The sequence below is a fragment of the Notolepis coatsorum genome, assembly GCF_963971535.1.
Source record: "Notolepis coatsorum genome assembly, chromosome: 2".
NCBI lineage: Eukaryota > Metazoa > Chordata > Actinopteri > Aulopiformes > Paralepididae > Notolepis > Notolepis coatsorum.
The window spans coordinates 142,657,405-142,677,881 of NC_140166.1; the positions used below are offsets into that span (position 1 = coordinate 142,657,405).

The 20,477-nt window shown below is 48.3% G+C and overlaps 1 protein-coding gene across 1 annotated transcript in view; it reads right to left on the minus strand.

The window, feature by feature from the left end:
* LOC311224265 (TGF-beta receptor type-2-like) overlaps positions 1–20,477 on the minus strand; it is a 119,984-nt gene that overhangs the window by 9,012 nt on the left and 90,495 nt on the right. The window contains exon 8 of the mRNA XM_084309177.1: positions 590–717. Coding sequence (XP_084165303.1) covers positions 590–717 — 128 coding nt within the window. The remainder of the gene's footprint in view (positions 1–589; positions 718–20,477) is intronic.

Consider the following 20,477-nt stretch of genomic DNA (forward strand, 5'->3'; position numbering starts at 1 on the left):
GGTGGTGGCAGCTTACTAACAGTAGCGATTTTTATTGTTTTGTCATGACCAAACATAATCCCAACATAGATAGGAGGTGTACTGTATGTCAAATGTCGGTCATGTGGTGGAAGTGTTTAGTACAGTCACACAACAGAACACCGCTGTAGAGTACAGTCACACAACAGAACACCGCTGGTTCGACCAGCGCTTTTGCCGCGTCTCTCTTTGCGCGAGGGCGTGTGCTAGTGGATTGATTGATTGGCCGTGTGGCCAATCAGAGAAACGCTGAACGAAAAGCTGAACACAAGTTGGTTGCCTTTAATATTCACGCGGCCTGGCCGTGTGGCAATAAAAGGAACTTGAACTATACCATATACAAAAAAAACAAACAATCCACAGATTAAACAAGTCGCTATGGAGAGAATTCCACAACTTTACACCAATAACTGAAGGACACATCTGTTTAAGTGTGGTATGTGCAAACTGAATTTCATTTCCCCCTACTAAACTCACTTTCTAAATGAAAAATATTTTGTAACTTTTCTAGCAGTGTCTTATTTCTTGCCCTAAACATAATTAACAACTTATTTGAAACGTAACCACCTACCTGGTGGCTGAGCCAGCCGAGGGGGATCTCCGGGCGTCCTCTGTCTCTCAACAGAGTGTCCTTCATGCTCTCCACACAGGGGTGCTCTCGCACCTTGGACCCGAACGGAGGCTCGTAGTCCTTCACCTCTGGAAACACAAACACAGACATGATTTATATTTTAATTTTTCTTTTCAATTTGTTTATTTGGACAGGACAATGCAAAATTAATGAACACTGTGGTGTGTAAAAATTGCCGGATTTAGCACGAGGCAAATTTCCATCCGTTGTCCTCAAACATAAAAACAGGACTCATAGAAACAATAAGAAATGTACAAATACATAATAGCAATACACAGAAATACTAGTGACTAGACGCAGGGGTTCTCAAACCTTTTCATACCGTGATCCCATTTGATTTAGGATTTTTTTTTTGGCGACCCCACACTTAATGTATCGCGTCATTTCAACGTGGAAATAAGGAATATCAAAATAAAAGCACACGTTGTTGAACTTGATCATTGTAACTGAGGGGTACAATTCCCTGACTGTATTACTAGATATGATACTTACTACCACTACCTTTGTACTTAATATTCGGCCACCCAGTACTCGGCATAAATATATTATGATGAACACTGTCACGTAGATGAAACGGATCCAACACAAATGTACGAATTAGAAATAGGTCTTTATTTCTACACAGCGATGGTGTGTAGAGCAAGCACTTAATCAAATCAATCACATTTATGAATGGGAATTAGTATGCACTTTTATGGCCAGAGTATTCGTCGGTATATCAATAGAGAATGTCCAATCTCTGAAGGCGCAGGTGGTACATATACGACCTGGAATAGTTTAAGGAATAACAGCAATGATACTTTAATGATTATAGACTGGATACACTAGGGGGGGTTAATCCGGTCGCTTGTAAGCCGACAGGAGTAGGAAGGGGGGGGGGGTAGAGTCCGGCTGCCTCATCCGGCCAAGGGTATCCCAGGTGAACCCACTGTAGTGCCGTTCAATGCGCCGGCGATCCTTGGACCACAGATGAAAGCAGGTGGACTCTTTGTGGGCCGGCGTCCTCCGGTCCACGGAGGAGAGACGTGAAGCGACCTCGTCTTGCAGAGCGTCTCCTCACCTTGCGTCCTCTCCAGGGGGGGGGGTTCCAACACACGGCAGTGTCGGGGGTCTTTATCCATGGAATAATCAACGTATACAAAGCATAATCCGTGCCGGGGAAGGCGGGCTGTCGTCGGTAGAATAATCCGGTATACAGGTCCACTCGCTCGTCGGCTCTGGGGCTCCTTGGGTGCAGCTTCACTTGGGGTCAACCACCCTGGATAAGCAGCCAGTTCTCTGCCCGAAACGATGGGGTACTGACTACGGTAGTATTCTCACCGCACGAAGCACTATATATTAACAGACTATTATTAGCTTAATAGACTACGTCCAACTCGACGATATAGTGCCAAATATGACTATTCAAATATTAATATACACGATGTCTCAATACCGATGGTAAGCCGAACTTGGCCTTACTCCCACACGTGGCGTCGCGGGGAGGCTTTACGTCTGTGACTCTATTGGAGGGTAAGAAACTGGACTGAAAAGGAAGTCCTACTTTAGTAGCGCAGTATATATACGCACTATGAACAAATAGTCCCATTAGTGGTGCGGTAGCCAGATTCCTACGCGGAACTAGGACTTGTTCGTACATGTTGAGCGGTACGTTTGAACTGGGTCTGGGGGGTATGGCAGCCTGGCACCAAGGTCTCGACCAATAGTAGAATGGAGACTATTATGGGATGTTCAGTAGGCTAGAATGGATATTCAATGCATATTGTACAAGGAATATACAAGGGATATCAGGGAATATTAGAGAATATACAAATACAATTAAATATATATATATAAATAAATATATATATTCGGTTTAATCTGGCCCTTCACAACAGCCACCCCCTGATTGGTCCCAGACCTAATCAGTTAAACAGAGACAGATTAATCGCGTTGTCTATTTACACATAAGGGTTTGCTGTAGGGGTCAGTCAACTTCACAAAGTCATAGGGTTATAGGGTCATGGTCATCATCGATTGTGTCTGGGAGTCGGGGCAGTTCTATGAGCCTCGCCACGGGACGGGTGTAAGTGCGACCCTGGACGAGCACTTCAGCTGCTCGGACCTTGCCGTCGGCACCGGTGATCACTTTGCTTACGCGGCCGGCCGGCCACATAGCTCTGGGCAGTGATTGATCAATAATCATGACGACTGTTCCTTCTGTCAAATTGTCTCTCTCCTTTACCCACTTCTGGCGGGTCTGTAGAGACGGTAGGTAGTGCAGTAGGAAACTGCTCCAAAACTTGTCGGCTAATACTTGGCTGTACCTCCACATTCGTCGGCCGTTCGCTTCTTCAGGCCGGTACATTGTCTGGGGTAATGCAGGATCTAGCCGCCCCATCAGGAGTGTGTTGGGGGTAACTGGGTCGATATCCGCCACATCACTGGAGACATATCCGAGGGGCTTCGAGTTAAGTACTCCCTCAATCTCCGTGAGGACTGTCATTAGGACTTCTTCCGCCACAGTCTGGGCCCCAAGTACTGCGTACAGGGCTGTCTTTATGGAGCGCACTTCTCGTTCCCAAGTGCCACCGAAGTGGGGTGCGTTTGGGGGGTTGAATTGGAAATCAACCTGTGCTGGAGCGAGGTGGGTCTTAAGTTCTGGGCCCATAGCTTGGAAGCTCTCTCTCAGCTCTCTTTCGCCGCCTTTGAAGTTTGTCCCATGATCGGACAATAGGGTAGACGGTCTTCCTTTCCGTGATGTGAATCTACGGAAGGCCATAAGGAATGAGTCTGTGCTCATGGTCGGGAGAAGCTCGATGTGTATCGCTCTGGTGGTCATGCATTTGAATACAATACCCCACCGCTTCTCGGTTCCTCTTCCTTTCTTTATGTGCAGCGGGCCAAAGCAGTCCATACCCGTTGAGTGGAATGGCTTGTCACCGATTCGGAGGCGACATGGAGGAAGGTCAGCCATCCTTGGTATGCTGGGCTGCGCGCGCCACTTGCGGCAGTCTAGACATGTTCGCTGGAAGCGTCGTACCGCCTCTCTTCCTTGTAGGATCCAGTAACGACGTCTGATTTCCGCGAAGACTCTTTCTGCTCCTGCGTGATGTACATCCTCATCGTATTTCTTTATAATCAGCTCTGTGACCTTGTGTCGGCTGTTCAATACGATCGGGTATTTAATGTCATCCGGTAGATTGGGGGCTCTGCGTAGGCGACCACCCACTCTGATGAGGGTATGAGCGTCGCTCTCGGGGGCCAGATGAATTAATCTGCTGTCGGATGGGACGGGCTTTCCTCCCTGTAGACAGGCCAATTCATCGGGGAACGAGTCTCTCTGGGCTCGCTGCAGTAGAAGCAATTCTGCTTCCTCGTAGTTAGCTGCTGACATTTCAGCGGGGGACTTACACTCCGGGTGGTGCCGCAGGAATGTCCTTTGTTGTGCACTCTCTATGGACGTGCAATCGTCTATGTTAGGGTCGGTGGAGGCTACGGTGCTCAATCCACAGAACACAGACTTCTTATTTTCCACCTCCTCTGGACTTGCTTCCCTCGGGATAGGCATGGGCCACTGTCCTTCCGGGAGCTTTAGGAATGCTGGGCCGTCACTGTAGACATTGCGACGGGTGAGGTCATCTAGGGGCATCCCCCGGGTGATGACGTCAGCTGGGTTCTGTTTTGTATCAACGTAGCGCCACTCTGTTTCTCCGGTTAACTCTTCGGTTAAGTCTTGAATCTCGGTGACTCTGACTCCCACGAAGACTTTGTACTTGCATGAGTCCGATTTGATCCAGGCGAGTACTGTCGTGGAATCTGACCACAGGATTGTTCTAGACACCGGTATGGTGAGCTCACGTTGGATGAGCGTGGCTAGGTGCGCTCCGGCTAGGGCTGCGCAGAGCTCTAGACGTGGGATAGATTGTTGCTTGCGTGGGGCTATTCTCGAGCGGGCGAGGACAAATGCTGTGTAGATCTCTCCCCCCCTTTCTTGGGCCCGCAAGTAGGCTACTGATCCGTATGCGACCTCTGAGGCGTCACTGAAGACGTGTAAGTCCATTTTACATGTCTCTGGCCTCACCGTGGGTGGGAAGTAGCTTCGGCGCATATTAACGCCTGGGAGTGAGTGGAGCTCCATCTCCCACTCTCTCCAGGTGGATGCAAGGTGTGCGGGAATGTGGTCGTCCCAGCCCTGGTCCTTGTCCCACAATGCTCGTACAATCATTTTTGCCCTGGTGGTGTACGGTAGAATACATCCTAGCGGGTCATATTGTCGGGCGAGTGTTGTGTACACACTCCGTCTGGTGGTCGGCGCCGCCGCCGGCCTTCCCTGCTCCGTAGTCAGGGGCTTGTGTCTGTAGTGAAGCGAATCTGTTTTGAATCGCCACACCAATCCCAGGGTCATCTCCTGGGCTTCTCCCGGGATTGTAGCCATCCAGGTCTCGCTGCTGGCTGCCTTGTCCTCGGAGGAGAGGCTGCGCAGTACTTGCGGATCGCTGCTGGCCCACTGCCTGAGATCAAAGCCGCCTTTGATCAATGAGGCGCGGAGTTTAATCAGGAGAGCCTCGGCTTCTTCCTGGGTTGAAAGGCTTTGTAGACAGTTGTCTACGTAGAAGCTGTTCTTTACGCTGTGTCGGACCTCTTCGTCCGCTGCTGGGTCCTCTGCTACATGTTTCTGTAGTGCAAATGTAGCACAGCAGGGGCTGCACGTCGTTCCGAAGGGGAGGACTTCCCATTGGTAGATGGCTGGGTGCTCATCTCCTGGCTTCTCTCTCCATAGGAACCGTAACAGGGGCTTGTCCTCCTCTACTAATCTCACCTGCAGGAACATTCCTTTAATGTCCCCGCTGATGGCCACCTTTTCCTGGCGGAAGCGGAGTAGAACGCCGAGTAGGGAGGGGCCGAGTGTGGGACCGGGCAGTAACTCTTTATTCAGATTTTGGGATCCGATCTGGTAGCTGCAGTTAAATACTATGCGGTCTTTACCGTTGTGATGGACCTTGTGGTGAGGCACGTACCACGATTCAGTGGTCTGGTCAGCCTCTTTAATGTCCATCTTTGTGACGTGTCCCGCTGTGATGAGCTTCTCAATCTCAGCGCGGTATACACTCTCTTGGGCGGGGTTCTTGGCTAAGCGCCGCTCCGTGTTCAGCAGGTACCGTTCTGTGGCGTCTGTCTTGGCGTGGAAAGTAGGCATTCCTTCTCGCCGCAGGAGTGGCGTGGCGTATCTCAACACGCCGTTGACCGGGACTCTCTTGGTCCCTGTCTCGAGGAGGTGAATGGCGTAAATGTCATCTTTAGAGCGAATGTCTTTCCTTCCGTTCTTAAAGGGCATTTGTTCCAAGGTCCATAGCCGCTCTACGTGTTGCAGGAGTGCGGTTTCTCCCTCTGTGACTCGGGAGTGGAGACATCTAGTGGCTGTACTTCGGTTGAGAGATTTGGCGAGCGGGCCTTGGAGAGTCCATCCTAAACGGGTCTCGACTGCTGCAGGACAGCCTCGGGGTCCGGTATGAACCCGGTCTATCGGGACAATGAGGTCTGCATGGTCGGAGCCTATCAACAGAGCGGCATAGCATTGTCTATGAGCGGGATCGGTAACTTGCGCAGATGTGCATATTTCTCCATCAGCTTGGCGACGGGGTATGTGTACCGCGACAGTCCTATTTCTTGGCTGGTGAAAGCGTCTGTAATCTGGTACCGTCGCTCAGGCTGGCCGCTTGCTGCGATAGAGAATGAGACATTCTCGCCCTTTATCGTCTTCAAATCTCGTCTTATTGTCCGAATTGTCATTTGGGTTTCGCTTCCCCGCAGCCCTAGCTGGGCCGCAGCGGAGGCGATCAGAAGGGTCTTCTCTGACCCGTCATCGAGGACGGCGTAAGTGTCCAGGACTTTATTCTGGTAGCTTAGTGTCACACGCACTACTTTTAGGAGTACTCGAGCTCCACTGCTGCTGGCGGGATCGATGTACATGACGCTCGCTTTGCTGCTGGATGGTGCGGGTGAAGGGCGCCGTCTGTTACTGTCGTGAAGTATGTCCAGATGGGCTCCATCGCACTTGGTGCACCTTTTCTTTAAGCGGCATTCGGCTGCCATGTGTGAGCGCGCACAGCGAAAACAGCGCTTGTTGGACTTTATCCATTGACTTGCTTCCTCCGCGTTCAGCTTGGGGAAGGAGTCACATTGCGCTAGCCAGTGTTCTTTCTCACAGTAGGGGCACACTATCTTCCACTTCTCCGTTCTGGAGGGGGTACTGTGGCTCCTGCTGCTCGGTACTGACTCCGATTGGTGCATCACAGTCACCGATCTTCTTCCATCATTTAGTCGTCTGGTTCCTTCTCTGGAGCCAGGGGTGCTCCGTCCGAATGTATCTAGCCGTAGGCTGCTGACTTCTCTCGCCAGGAAGTCTGCTAGATCGAGGAGGTTCGGTTCGGGGCCATTCGGGTCTCGGTGGTCTCTCTGTCGCCTAAAACGCTCCTGTCGAGCGGGCGGCAGCTTCTCCAAGATCCTTTCCACATTTGAGTTGGCGTAAAGTTCATGCCTCCCCTTCTCTCTCTGCGCTCCCAACATCCCTACCAGGGACTGCACTCTGATGGACAGGTCGTCCAGTGCTCGATTGTCTATTGCTGGGGGTAAGCGGTCGATGTGTCGGATCTCCTGGATCACGTAATCCCATATGCGCCCATACCTCTGGTCCAATGCTACCAGCGCTGCTGTGTATGGGGTGGTGGAAGTCGCGTAGGCGAGCGCTATATTATGTGCGCGGGGTACCTTTAAGTGCTTCAGTAGGATGGCGTATTTATGGCGTTCATCCAATACATCCACCAACATGGTCTCCAGACACATGCAGAGTTCTGTATACTGGGCCCGGTTCTCTTGGGTGAAGTCGGGTACCATAGGCGTGCCAATGTATGACGCTGACTGTGGATACATCGGCGAGCGTTGGGGGAGAGGCCTCCTAGGCGAGTCTCCTCCCGCTCCTTGGTATGGGCTGGTACCGGCAGTGTACCATGGCCCGCTTGTCCAGGTGCTGTTCCTCGGTGCGGGTCGTGCGTCGTGCTCACCCGGGTATAGAGTCGGGGGTCTGTAGCGCAGCTCCGCGGGAGTATAGCCTGGGCTGTACCGGACCTCCTGGTCCGGTAGAGTACTGTGCTGTCGTCGGGCGTGGTTCTCCTCCTCTTCCTCTTCGTCTTCAGTTAGGTCATCCAGTGCTTGTAGTCTCTGGTTTAGCCTCTCCACAGGATATGCTGCTCCTTCCCGGTTGCTAGGTCTCGCTTGGACCGGTGGGGGGAGGTGGTCTGTGGGGGGTATAGACCTCGTCTGTTGGTCAAGTTCAGGGTTGTTTACTCGGCTAGGGGATGCCGCCCTGGAGGTGTGTCTAGACGAGTTCCTGGAGCCTCTGGCGGAGGGAGAGGGTGTTGTCCGTCTGATCAGCTGTTCTATTAGTTGCGCTTGCTGTCTGTCGCGCTCTGCGTCCCGTAGAGCACCAGCAGCTGCTCGCTGGCTGTCTGCTCGGTCTCGGGCCACATTCTCTTCTCTCTGAATGCGTCTTATTTCTAGACGTATATGCTCTTCTTCGCTCCGCTGCTGGATCTGCAGTCGGTCGCGTTCAGCAGCGGCGTTCAGGCTGATGAGGAAGGCCTGCTGTAGGGTCCTCTCTGCCTCGCTGGGGGAAGGCGGTTGTATAGGGGAGCCTTCCCTCGGGGTACTCCTTGCGGAGCCTTGGAGCTCTATCTCCACGGTGCTCTTCCCGTCTTCTTCCGTGCCGAGTTCTGTCTCGGTAGCGTTGTATTCCTCCCGGGACTCATCGGGGACTACTTCTTCAGTACTGGCGGGGTGTGAAGTCATGTCTGGTTCCCACTGGTCCCCACCGTGAACTTGGTCAGTTACATTAGAACCCGTAGGGGCCTCTATGGTCGGGGTAGTCTGGGCGTTGGGGTTAGACATACTTTTACTTTCTAGTTTTACCGCGTTTACTGTTAGTAGAAGACTAGGTTGTTGACTGACAGCGTAAGCCTCTAAGTACTGAGGGAGCCGTCGTTCGCGCTGCGGGCGTTGGTTAGGAGGATCGTTTCGTGGAGTGTTCATCATAGGCCATTTCAATATTAATAACACTATATTAATATTACACTAATTACCCTCCGGCTCGAAGGACCAATTGTAACTGAGGGGTACAATTCCCTGACTGTATTACTAGATATGATACTTACTACCACTACCTTTGTACTTAATATTCGGCCACCCAGTACTCGGCATAAATATATTATGATGAACACTGTCACGTAGATGAAACGGATCCAACACAAATGTACGAATTAGAAATAGGTCTTTATTTCTACACAGCGATGGTGTGTAGAGCAAGCACTTAATCAAATCAATCACATTTATGAATGGGAATTAGTATGCACTTTTATGGCCAGAGTATTCGTCGGTATATCAATAGAGAATGTCCAATCTCTGAAGGCGCAGGTGGTACATATACGACCTGGAATAGTTTAAGGAATAACAGCAATGATACTTTAATGATTATAGACTGGATACACTAGGGGGGGTTAATCCGGTCGCTTGTAAGCCGACAGGAGTAGGAAGGGGGGGGGGGTAGAGTCCGGCTGCCTCATCCGGCCAAGGGTATCCCAGGTGAACCCACTGTAGTGCCGTTCAATGCGCCGGCGATCCTTGGACCACAGATGAAAGCAGGTGGACTCTTTGTGGGCCGGCGTCCTCCGGTCCACGGAGGAGAGACGTGAAGCGACCTCGTCTTGCAGAGCGTCTCCTCACCTTGCGTCCTCTCCAGGGGGGGGGGTTCCAACACACGGCAGTGTCGGGGGTCTTTATCCATGGAATAATCAACGTATACAAAGCATAATCCGTGCCGGGGAAGGCGGGCTGTCGTCGGTAGAATAATCCGGTATACAGGTCCACTCGCTCGTCGGCTCTGGGGCTCCTCGGGTGCAGCTTCACTTGGGGTCAACCACCCTGGATAAGCAGCCAGTTCTCTGCCCGAAACGATGGGGTACTGACTACGGTAGTATTCTCACCGCACGAAGCACTATATATTAACAGACTATTATTAGCTTAATAGACTACGTCCAACTCGACGATATAGTGCCAAATATGACTATTCAAATATTAATATACACAATGTCTCAATACCGATGGTAAGCCGAACTTGGCCTTACTCCCACACGTGGCGTCGCGGGGAGGCTTTACGTCTGTGACTCTATTGGAGGGTAAGAAACTGGACTGAAAAGGAAGTCCTACTTTAGTAGCGCAGTATATATAGGCACTATGAACAAATAGTCCCATTAGTGGTGCGGTAGCCAGATTCCTACGCGGAACTAGGACTTGTTCGTACATGTTGAGCGGTACGTTTGAACTGGGTCTGGGGGGTATGGCAGCCTGGCACCAAGGTCTCGACCAATAGTAGAATGGAGACTATTATGGGATGTTCAGTAGGCTAGAATGGATATTCAATGCATATTGTACAAGGAATATACAAGGGATATCAGGGAATATTAGAGAATATACAAATACAATTAAATATATATATATAAATAAATATATATATTCGGTTTAATCTGGCCCTTCACAACAATCATGAATATTTATTAGAAAATTCAATCGCAGCACTATGTTATCAATAAAATGTATGAATATTATCAACAAAAGCAACAGAATTGTTTCTGTATAAACATTTATAAAACGAGGGCTATTTAGCCAAAATATGTTGCCAGAACATGAAAAGAAAATGCCTTCATGTGCGCTTTGGCGGAGATCCCGCTTCTACTCTGAAAATCCGGCCTCACAGAGGTATGTTGATGACAAGCTTTCTTAGCTCAGCATTACACAACACTGGGTACTCGTGAACTTGACTTTCAGTAGCTCGCCGCACGAAAGACGAATTACCCCAAAATCTCCGCTGATTAACCTGGAGTGTCACTAACGGAGTTTCGTAATCCAGCTCATTATCAGCACATTTCTCTGCCAATCGGTTGTTTTCGTCTGCAAGGAAAATCTGCGCTTCTTCTCTGAGTTAATAAAGGCGATTTAATACTCTGCCTCGAGATGGCCATCTCACTTCAGTGTGGTATAGCAGCTGGTTATGTGCAGAGCCTATTTCATCGCGACCAACCGGCACCACTTCTGACAACAAACCTATCCATTGCGAGTCCAGGTTACACACAAAAGACAACACCCCCGGCCCCCTCCCGCGATTATACATGCACAGGATGTAGTGGCGGCCGGGTAGCGCAGCTGACTAAGCGTCTGTCTACCACCGCAGAGACACTGGTAACGAATCCAGCTGTCAGCGGTGCCTCCGGCTTGGCCGGTCGTCATACTGGCTCGATTGGCAGAGTCAGCGGGAGGGAAGCCGGTGGGTGGTATCCTGGTCGTTGTAAACAGCGACTCCTACAGGTCGGTCAGGGCACCTGCTGTGACGTACATGGGTACGTGGGTTGGGCATTATCATTATTCCTGTATTTATGATACCATCTGAACATCAGGTTAGTATATAATTTGTGTTGTCTGTTATGTGTGGTGTTGTGTCATCTCCTAATTTCTGTTTCTATTCACAGATGCCACTCATCTCCCTGATTGGATTGGTTGCATCTGATTGGTGCACCTTGGAACAGGCAGTGGAGATGGGTGGTTAATAGAGTGGAGATGACACAACATCGGGGCGCCTCACTCTGTCAGTTGACACTGATAGAGTTTCGTGAGGTTGCCATTGATTGACCACTGTGTGTGGATTACCTTGTGCTTATGTTGGCCACTGTGTGTGGACTTACCAGTAGCCAGATATATAGGTATTGTGTTGTGGGCCTTAGAGCCATTTGCCTTCCTGCGTGGAAGTAAGTATCTATATATATATATATTTATCGGAATTATACTATATCTTATATCATATGGTATTATATATATATATTTAGTATTGTCCTATACCTCACTTTGTCTGTTCTCCAATTACCTTTTTCCCTATTTGTTTACATGTTTGTGGGTTGTTTTTTCCCTTTGTTGCCTAGTTAAATCAGTGGAGGTTTCAAGTCCTACCCTGCAAGAATAAATATAATTTACGCTTTGGGAACAGTGGGTTTAAATCCCTGCTATAATAAATATCATTTACTATTTGGAACAACGCCTTGTGTTATTTTCTTTACCTGCCTGGGACCGGTGCTTTAAAAGCACTACTGGACGGGCTGGTTTTCACATACAGCCCGTTCCAGCTTATTCTATATTGTCTTGTGACATTGCTATGTGACATGGGGGCTCATTTCCGGTCTTTCATGTCCTTGTGACATGGGGGGCTCAATGCCGGTCTGCTGTGTACGTTTGACATAGGGGCTGATGGTATCAGGTAAAGTGGCGTTGTTGTTTATTAGTATTTATGTATCCATGCTGTGTTTTATATAATAATTAACCATTCGTGTATGCTCTTAACCAGATATCTTTTTTCTACCACATAGGTAACTGGGGGGGGTCACCTGCTTGGCTAGAGGGTGGGGGGCACGAGTCGTGATTCCGGTGGAGTGCGCAATGAAATCGGTAAGCGACTGAAGATATGTGTAGCCTTCATCCCGGTATGGGAGTAGTTTAGCTGGGATAGGCTAGAGTGACACAGATGACTCCTAATTGAGTGGTTAGGAACATTTGTTATTGTTTTCATTTGGTAGATGTGGTCAGTTGGATTGTTTTGGTTAAGGGGTATAAAGGCAGAATGTGTCTATTATTATTGCGCACGGTCATGGTTAACTAAGTGAGGACGTTATATATATATATTTTTTTTGTGTATCATAGTCACGCAGAACGACATATTATGGCGGCGTCGGCGTTTGTTTTTGAAGTCTTTGTGGCGGATCCAACAGAGGATCAGGTGGAAGGTTGCACTAAGGCGGAATTAGGCCTTATTGCTAAGCATTATAATATTGCGGTGCAAAGTTCCCAGTCCAAGGCTGATATGAAAGCGGCTGTAATAGCGGGGTTGGTGGAGCAACAGGTGTTCAGCACGGCTCGGGGAATAGTGAGTCATAGTGACCAGGAGGTTGAAAACACTGGCGAATGGGTTGACTCTCCCTTGCGTGATCTTAACCCGGGGGGTGGTGCTATTAGGAAGAATGGTAGTACGCCCAGAGCTGAAAGTGAGGGCGCGGGCGATTCAGATAAAGGATCCACGTCTTCTGGCCATACGCGCTCTAGTCTGCGTTTTGCCCGTCTCCAGATGGAGGAGAGAGCGCTTTTGCGCAGGGAGGAGCGAGACAGGGAAGAGAGAGCAGCTGTACGAGACAGAGAAGAGAGAGCAGCTGTACAAGATAGAGAGGAGAGAAAGGACGAGAGGGACAGAGTGGAGAGAAAGGAGGATAAAGACAGGGAACTTCAGCTGGCCATGGAGAGGCTGAGGTTGGAGGTTGGAGGCTGGAGCTGGTAGTGCTACCTCCTCTCCTGCTGGGGTTTCCCCGGCTCACTTTAATATCGGCCAGCACGTTAATCTGGTGCCCATGTTCCGAGAATCAGAAGTAGAGGCTTATTTTTCTGCTTTTGAGCGTATTGCACAGGCTCTGCATTGGCCGGAGGAGATGTGGGTAATTTTACTTCAGACCAGGCTTACTGGCAAAGCCAGTGCAGCGGTAGCGTCATTAACTATGGCAGACAGTCAAAGTTATGAGCGGGTGAAGAATGCTGTTTTACGTGTGTATGAGTTGGTTCCCGAAGCATATAGACAGCGTTTTCGCTCGCTCAGAAAATCCCCTTCTCAAACAAATACAGATTTCTCCCGTGAACAGAGGAATCTTTTTGAACGATGGTGCGCGGCGAGTAAGGTGCAGGATCTTGCAGCCATGAGCGAGTTGGTACTCATGGAACAATTTAAACTCTGTATGCCCGAACGAACCGAACTGTATCTGAATGAACAGAAGGTGTCTACTCTCCAAGACGCTGCTGTTTTGGCGGATGAATTGGCGTTGACGCACAAGCATGCTTCGGTGCGTAATGATGCTGTGTGTGTTGAAAGCGGTGCGTTTCCCTCTCGGGAAGTACCATTTCGGGGACATGGCGAGCGTGCGTATCGGCCACGCTCGCCTCCGTCTGAAAAGAGACATTGTAATTATTGTAGGAAGCCAGGTCATTTGGTGGCGGACTGTTATGCATTTGTGCGCGATCGGCAAAATACTGACAGGCCAGCTCAGGAACCAAAGGTGGTGGGGTTGATTAGCACTGTCTCACGCCCTGGGCGGGAGAAACCAGACAGTTGTTTTGATCCTTTTATATCTTCTGGTTTTGTGTCACTGTCGGGTAAAGTCTGTGACCAGCGCGAGGTGAGGATCCTTCGTGATACAGGTGGTTCACAGTCCTTTATGCTGGCGGATGTATTGCCGTTAAATGTGGAGTCGTCTTGTAAATCAAGTGCTATTGTGTGCGGGATAGAAATGGGCTACACGCCCGCTCCGTTACATATGATACATGTGCGGTCAAAGCTAGTCACAGGTTGTTTTCCCGTGGCGGTTCGTTCCTCTTTTCCGGTAGCCGGGATTGATTTTATCATGGGGAATGATATAGCTGGGGGGAAAGTTCTGTGCGATGCGTTGATTGAGTCAGCAATCCAGCCACGCTCGCCGCCGTCTAGGAGACCGGTGGTGTGCAATTATTGTAAAGAGACAGGCCATGTGGTAAAAGGATGTCGGACGCGACAGGACAAAAGAAAGTCAGCCAAGAAACCAAAAGGTGTGGGGGTTGATTTTGTCGTGGGGAACAAGTTCGCTGGGGAGAGTGTGATCCCTGTAGTGGAGGTTGAAAAGGCTCCATTGACTGACTTGTGTTGTGATGAATGGATTGATGATCACCCCAATGTGTTTTCTGCTTGTGTTGTCACCAAGGCACAGGACGGGAAGCGAACTCAAGTTTTGGCGTTGAGTGACTCTGTCGGTGGCGAGGACAGGGGGCCATCTGTTGGAGTGATGGAAGAGGTTGCTGTATGTAGCGTTCAGGGGAAGCTGGTAATTCCTGAACCATCTATTGGAGAGATGGAAGACGTACCTCTGTCGCCCGAGCAATTGATCGCTCTAGAGCGGTGGCTTTACCCCTGGCGGCTGGGTGTGTAGCTGACCATGTGCATTTGACATGGTTATTTGTGAGTTAGATCTCACCACATTTTGAGACCGGTTTGCATACGGTAGCCGGTGTGTGCTACATGCAGTTTTCACTGACGTCACTGCGCGTCTATTTTGCATACATGCATTGTTGTGTGTAGTGTTGTACGTGTGCATGAGACAATTGTTATGTTGTCTGGGCCAGTGTGGTGCTGGTGTGCCCATTTGGTGGGTGATTGTGGGAGGAGAATTTTTTTTTTGTTGTTTCTGTTCTCCCTAGTGTGTGTACTAACCTCATGTTGGGTAATACGTAATAATGTTTTGCTCACCCTACAGGTTCGCTCTTATGGGGGGAGGTGTGACGTACATGGGTACGTGGGTTGGGCATTATCATTATTCCTGTATTTATGACACCATCTGAACATCAGGTTAGTATATAATTTGTGTTGTCTGTTATGTGTGGTGTTGTGTCATCTCCTAATTTCTGTTTCTATTCACAGATGCCACTCATCTCCCTGATTGGATTGGTTGCATCTGATTGGTGCACCTTGGAACAGGCAGTGGAGATGGGTGGTTAATAGAGTGGAGATGACAACATCGGGGCGCCTCACTCTGTCAGTTGACACTGATAGAGTTTCGTGAGGTTGCCATTGATTGACCACTGTGTGTGGATTACCTTGTGCTTATGTTGGCCACTGTGTGTGGACTTACCAGTAGCCAGATATATAGGTATTGTGTTGTGGGCCTTAGAGCCATTTGCCTTCCTGCGTGGAAGTAAGTATCTATATATATATATATTTATCGGAATTATACTATATCTTATATCATATGGTATTATATATATATATTTAGTATTGTCCTATACCTCACTTTGTCTGTTCTCCAATTACCTTTTTCCCTATTTGTGTACATGTTTGTGGGTTGTTTTTTCCCTTTGTTGCCTAGTTAAATCAGTGGAGGTTTCAAGTCCTACCCTGCAAGAATAAATATAATTTACGCTTTGGGAACAGTGGGTTTAAATCCCCGCTATAATAAATATCATTTACTATTTGGAACAACGCCTTGTGTTATTTTCTTTACCTGCCTGGGACCGGTGCTTTAAAAGCACTACTGGACGGGCTGGTTTTCACATACAGCCCGTTCCAGCTTATTCTATATTGTCTTGTGACATTGCTATGTGACACCTGCACAGCGAGGAAGGGATCTGGGTGAGGTAGTGTGATCCTCCCACGCGTTACACTTCACCAAGCGTTACACTTGTGCCAATGCACTGTCACCTACCCGTGACCCCACTTTGGGTCGCAACCCGTAGTTTGAGAACCGCTGGACTAGAGATATGTCACATGTGGTCACAGGACTGGTTGGTCTTCAGCCATTTTTCTTAGTTGCCCTCTAAAAGAAGCAAGGGTGGGGCTTTCCCTTATGGAAATGGGGAGAGTTCCATGTTTGACATATACTGTGTGACATCAGAGCACAGACATGATTTATATACTGTGTGACATCAGAGCGCAGACATGATTTATATACTGTGTGACATCAGAGCGCAGACATGATTTATATACTGTGTGACATCAGAGCACAGACATGATTTATATACTGTGTTACATCAGAGCACAGACATGATTTATATACTGTGTGACATCAGAGCACAGACATGATTTATATACTGTGTGACATCAGAGTGCAGACATGATTTATATACTGGGTGACATCAGAGCACAGACATGATTTATATACTGTGTGACATCAGAGCGCAGACATGATTTATATACTGTGTGACATCAGAGCGCAGACATGATTTATATACTGTGTGACATCAGAGCGCAGACATGATTTATATACTGTGTGACATCAGAGCGCAGACATGATTTATATACTGTGTGACATCAGAGCGCAGACATGATTTATATACTGTGTGACATCAGAGCGCAGACATGATTTATATACTGTGTGACATCAGAGCGCAGACATGATTTATATACTGTGTGACATCAGAGCGCAGACATGATTTATATACTGTGTGACATCAGAGCGCAGACATGATTTATATACTGTGTGACATCAGAGCTCCCCCTGTCAGTCAAGTCACATACAAGTCACACCTTCCACCTGTCAGTCAAGTCAAAATGAGGCTTGGTTGATGCTCAACGATCACAGAGTTCAGATTGAAAGTGATTTTGTGACGATGGTTTTGAGTAAGTGAGAGAGATAAAGAGAGAGAGACACACACACATACAGGCAGAGAGAGTGAGTGAGTGAGTGAGTGAGTGAGTGAGTGAGTGAGTGAGTGAGTGAGTGAGTGAGTGAGAGATAAAGAGAGAGAGACACACACACATACAGGCAGAGAGAGAGAGAGTGAGTGAGTGAGTGAGTGAGTGAGTGAGTGAGTGAGTGAGAGAGAGAGAGAGAGAGAGAGAGACAGAGAGAGAGAGAACACTACAGTGGATCACAGCCAGAAAGACAGACAGACAGACAGACAGACAGACAGACAGACAGACAGACAGACAGACAGACAGACAGACAGACAGACAGACAGACAGAACGAGAGACAGACAGACAGACAGACTCAGACACAATGAGAGACAGACAGACAGACTTACAGACAGAATGAGAGACAGACCGACAGAAAGACACAGACAGACATAATGAGAGACAGACAGACAGAGAGACTCACAGACACAATGAGAGACAGACAGACAGAAGAAGACACAGACAGACAGACAGACAGACAGACAGACAGACAGGTGACCTTAAACGCCCTCCTAGACCTTTAACATAACCATTAACATGTGTCCACAACATAACCATATAACATGTGTTCCCAACATAACAACCTAAGACATTCAACAGTTATCTACAGCTGTATGGTTTCTATGTTGGGCTTCAACAGCGCTGACTATTGAAAATACATTTATCAAAAAAAAATATATATATACATGGGAAGTCAAAGTTTTGCTCTGGCTCTTGGCAGACGATCGTTTCTAAAGACATCATATCAGCCTGTAGTGACAAGTAATTAGTCCCGACCTCAGACCACTCAAAACACCCAGCTCTCAAAGTGTTGCTCCTTCGCCATTTCATTTTTCAGAGAGAGAAAAAAAACAGCGGAGGAACGAGAGAGAGAGAGAAAGAGAGAGAGAGAGAGAGAAAGAAAGAAAGAGAGCGAGAGAGAGAGAGCGAGAGAGAGAGAGAGAGAGAGAGAGAGAGAGAGAGAGAGAGAGAGACGCTGAAAGCCACAGAGCATGAAGAAGGAAGAGAGAGAGAGAGTTCTGGGATGGGGTCCAGACCTCATGAAACTGAGCTCACAACAGCTGCACAGTCTGTCTTCAACTGGCCTCTCAGCTCCCACCAACTAAACCCTGTAGCCGCCTCGGAGAGGGGGGGGAGAGAGAGAGAGGGGGGAGAGATAGGGGGGGGGAGAGAGAGGGGGGGGGAGAGAGAGAGGGGGGGATATAGGGGGGGGAGAGAGAGGGGGGGAGAGAGAGAGAGGGGGAGATATAGGGGGGGGGAGAGAGAGGGGGGAGAGAGAGAGAGGGGGAGATAGGGGGGGGAGAGAGAGAGGGGGGAGATAGGGGGGGGAGAGAGAGAGGGGGGGAGAGAGAGGGGGGAGAGAGAGGGGGGGGGATAGGGGGGGGAGAGAGAGAGAGAGGGGGAGAGAGAGAGGGGGAGAGAGAGGGGGGGGAGATAGGGGGGGGGGGAGAGAGAGGAACCTTCCTCACAAAGAGAGAGAGAGAGGGGGGGGTGCAAGAGAGAGAGAGGGGGGGGAGAGGTGGTGAGAGAGAGAGCGAGAGAGATAGATGGGGGTGAGACAGAGCGAGAGAGATAGATGGGGTGAGAGAGAGGGGGTGAGAGAAAGAGAGAGAGAGGGGGTGAGAGAGGGGGGGTGAGAGAGAGAGGGGGGTGGGAGAGAGGGGGTGAGAGAGAGCAAGCACAGACAGATAGAGAGAGAGAGACAGAGAGAGAGAGAGAGAGAGAGAGACCTACCTCACAAACAGAGCAGGGGCGGGGCTAGGGGGTGGCTACTTGGGCTCAAGCCCCGAATGTTTTCTGAAAAGCCCAGAATCTATTTAAAAAAAAAAATATATATATATATATTATTAATATTATAGTCGATTGTCATTGAGTTTCTTCCGGTCAAGATGCAAAAAACAGATAATTTTTCCATCCATACATTTCCGTTTGATACCGTCGTGAATATGAGTGTAGTTTCAGGGTGGTCTGGTGTCATTTCCAAAATGACAGACACCAAGCCACATCGTTTCAAATGGAGTGCAATAGCGGCCGCAAGGTGTTAGGCGGCGGTATTGGACTTTTGAGATCTCAGACCCATCCCCAGTGATAACACAGGCTTACCTTAACTTTGTCTATTTTACTGCTATCTATTTTATGCTTTATGTCTGCACTTTATGCATTGCTCTTGATCTGCCAATGTTGTGGTCATTTTATGCCTGTCTTTTTGTACTGCTGTGAAGCACTTTGAGCTGCAATTCTTGTATGAAAGGTGCTATACAAACAGTGTATTATTATTATTATTATTATTATTATTATTATTATTATTATTATTATTATTATTATTATTATTATTATAAATTATTATAGTTTGCTTCATTAATTAAAGGGTGTGAATTTAAGTGTTCTATAGTGCCTTTTGTCCGCTTTAAGGTGGTGGTATAAGTTAAAGGTTGTGGTGTCGAAGTAAAAAAATATCTGTGCCCGCTAAGCCCCGGATCTCCTACAATCCTAAATCCGCCCCTGAACCAGAGAGAGAGAGGCAGTGAGCAAGCAACTATAGCAAGCAAGCACAGAGAGATGAGAGTGCCCCACATACTCCATGTTCAAGACCCATCTTAAACGGCATCTCAAGGCAAATCAGAACTGTGATAATTTTTTATCTGATTTAGTTTATGTAACTTGTTTCTTGTTATTATTGTTGTTTTTATCATTGATTGTCACAATGCTTTTACCTTAACACTTTGATCGCCATGGTTCAAATTCATAATTTACCATCCCTAGCCAGCTCTATTTGTCTATGGAGAAGTTCCCCTTCTTTGCAGGGCTATAACTTTTTAAATTCTATTGCTAAATTGCCATTATTATGGCCCATTCAACGTCCTATATCTATTGTTCAGGGTGTAGCAACGATATACTTTTTCATTCACATATTCATACTAAAATATGGTCTAAAGTATAAGTATGTTTTTATCGTTTTCTGCAGCTTTCTCCAGAACTTGATTTATAGCTCCAAATGCATTATATTGATGATCAAATACAGTTTGGTAGCGATCGTTGCCAGATGAAAAATTTCAACTGGAGGTACTTCTAGAAGTTACTACGTATCATCTGATATTGACCGGATGGGCGAGGGGGCGTTTATAATTCCGTGGGCAACGTTATACCATTCATCTAGTGTGGGTCATATGATCATCAGATCAGTTAGTATAGAATACGTTAGAAAATAACGCTGGATCTTACCATATCTTCCTCGCGCCGTTGGACGATCAGCGTGGAGTAGACAGTTTTCGATTATGGGATGTTGATCCTGATGAACCATTTCCAGGTTGTATAATACTATATACGTCCAAATAACGTTGTTTATTGAGTTAGGGCGAGCGATTGATTATCCAGTGTGTTGAGATGGAGTCCGGCTACCGATCGCGAGTGCCCGGACGGATTATGGATGAGCACTTCCTGTTTGGCGCGCCCCTCCCTCTTGCCGATCGGCCACCAGATGGCGCTCTCGAACCGTTAGACAGTTGAGTGGAGCTCAC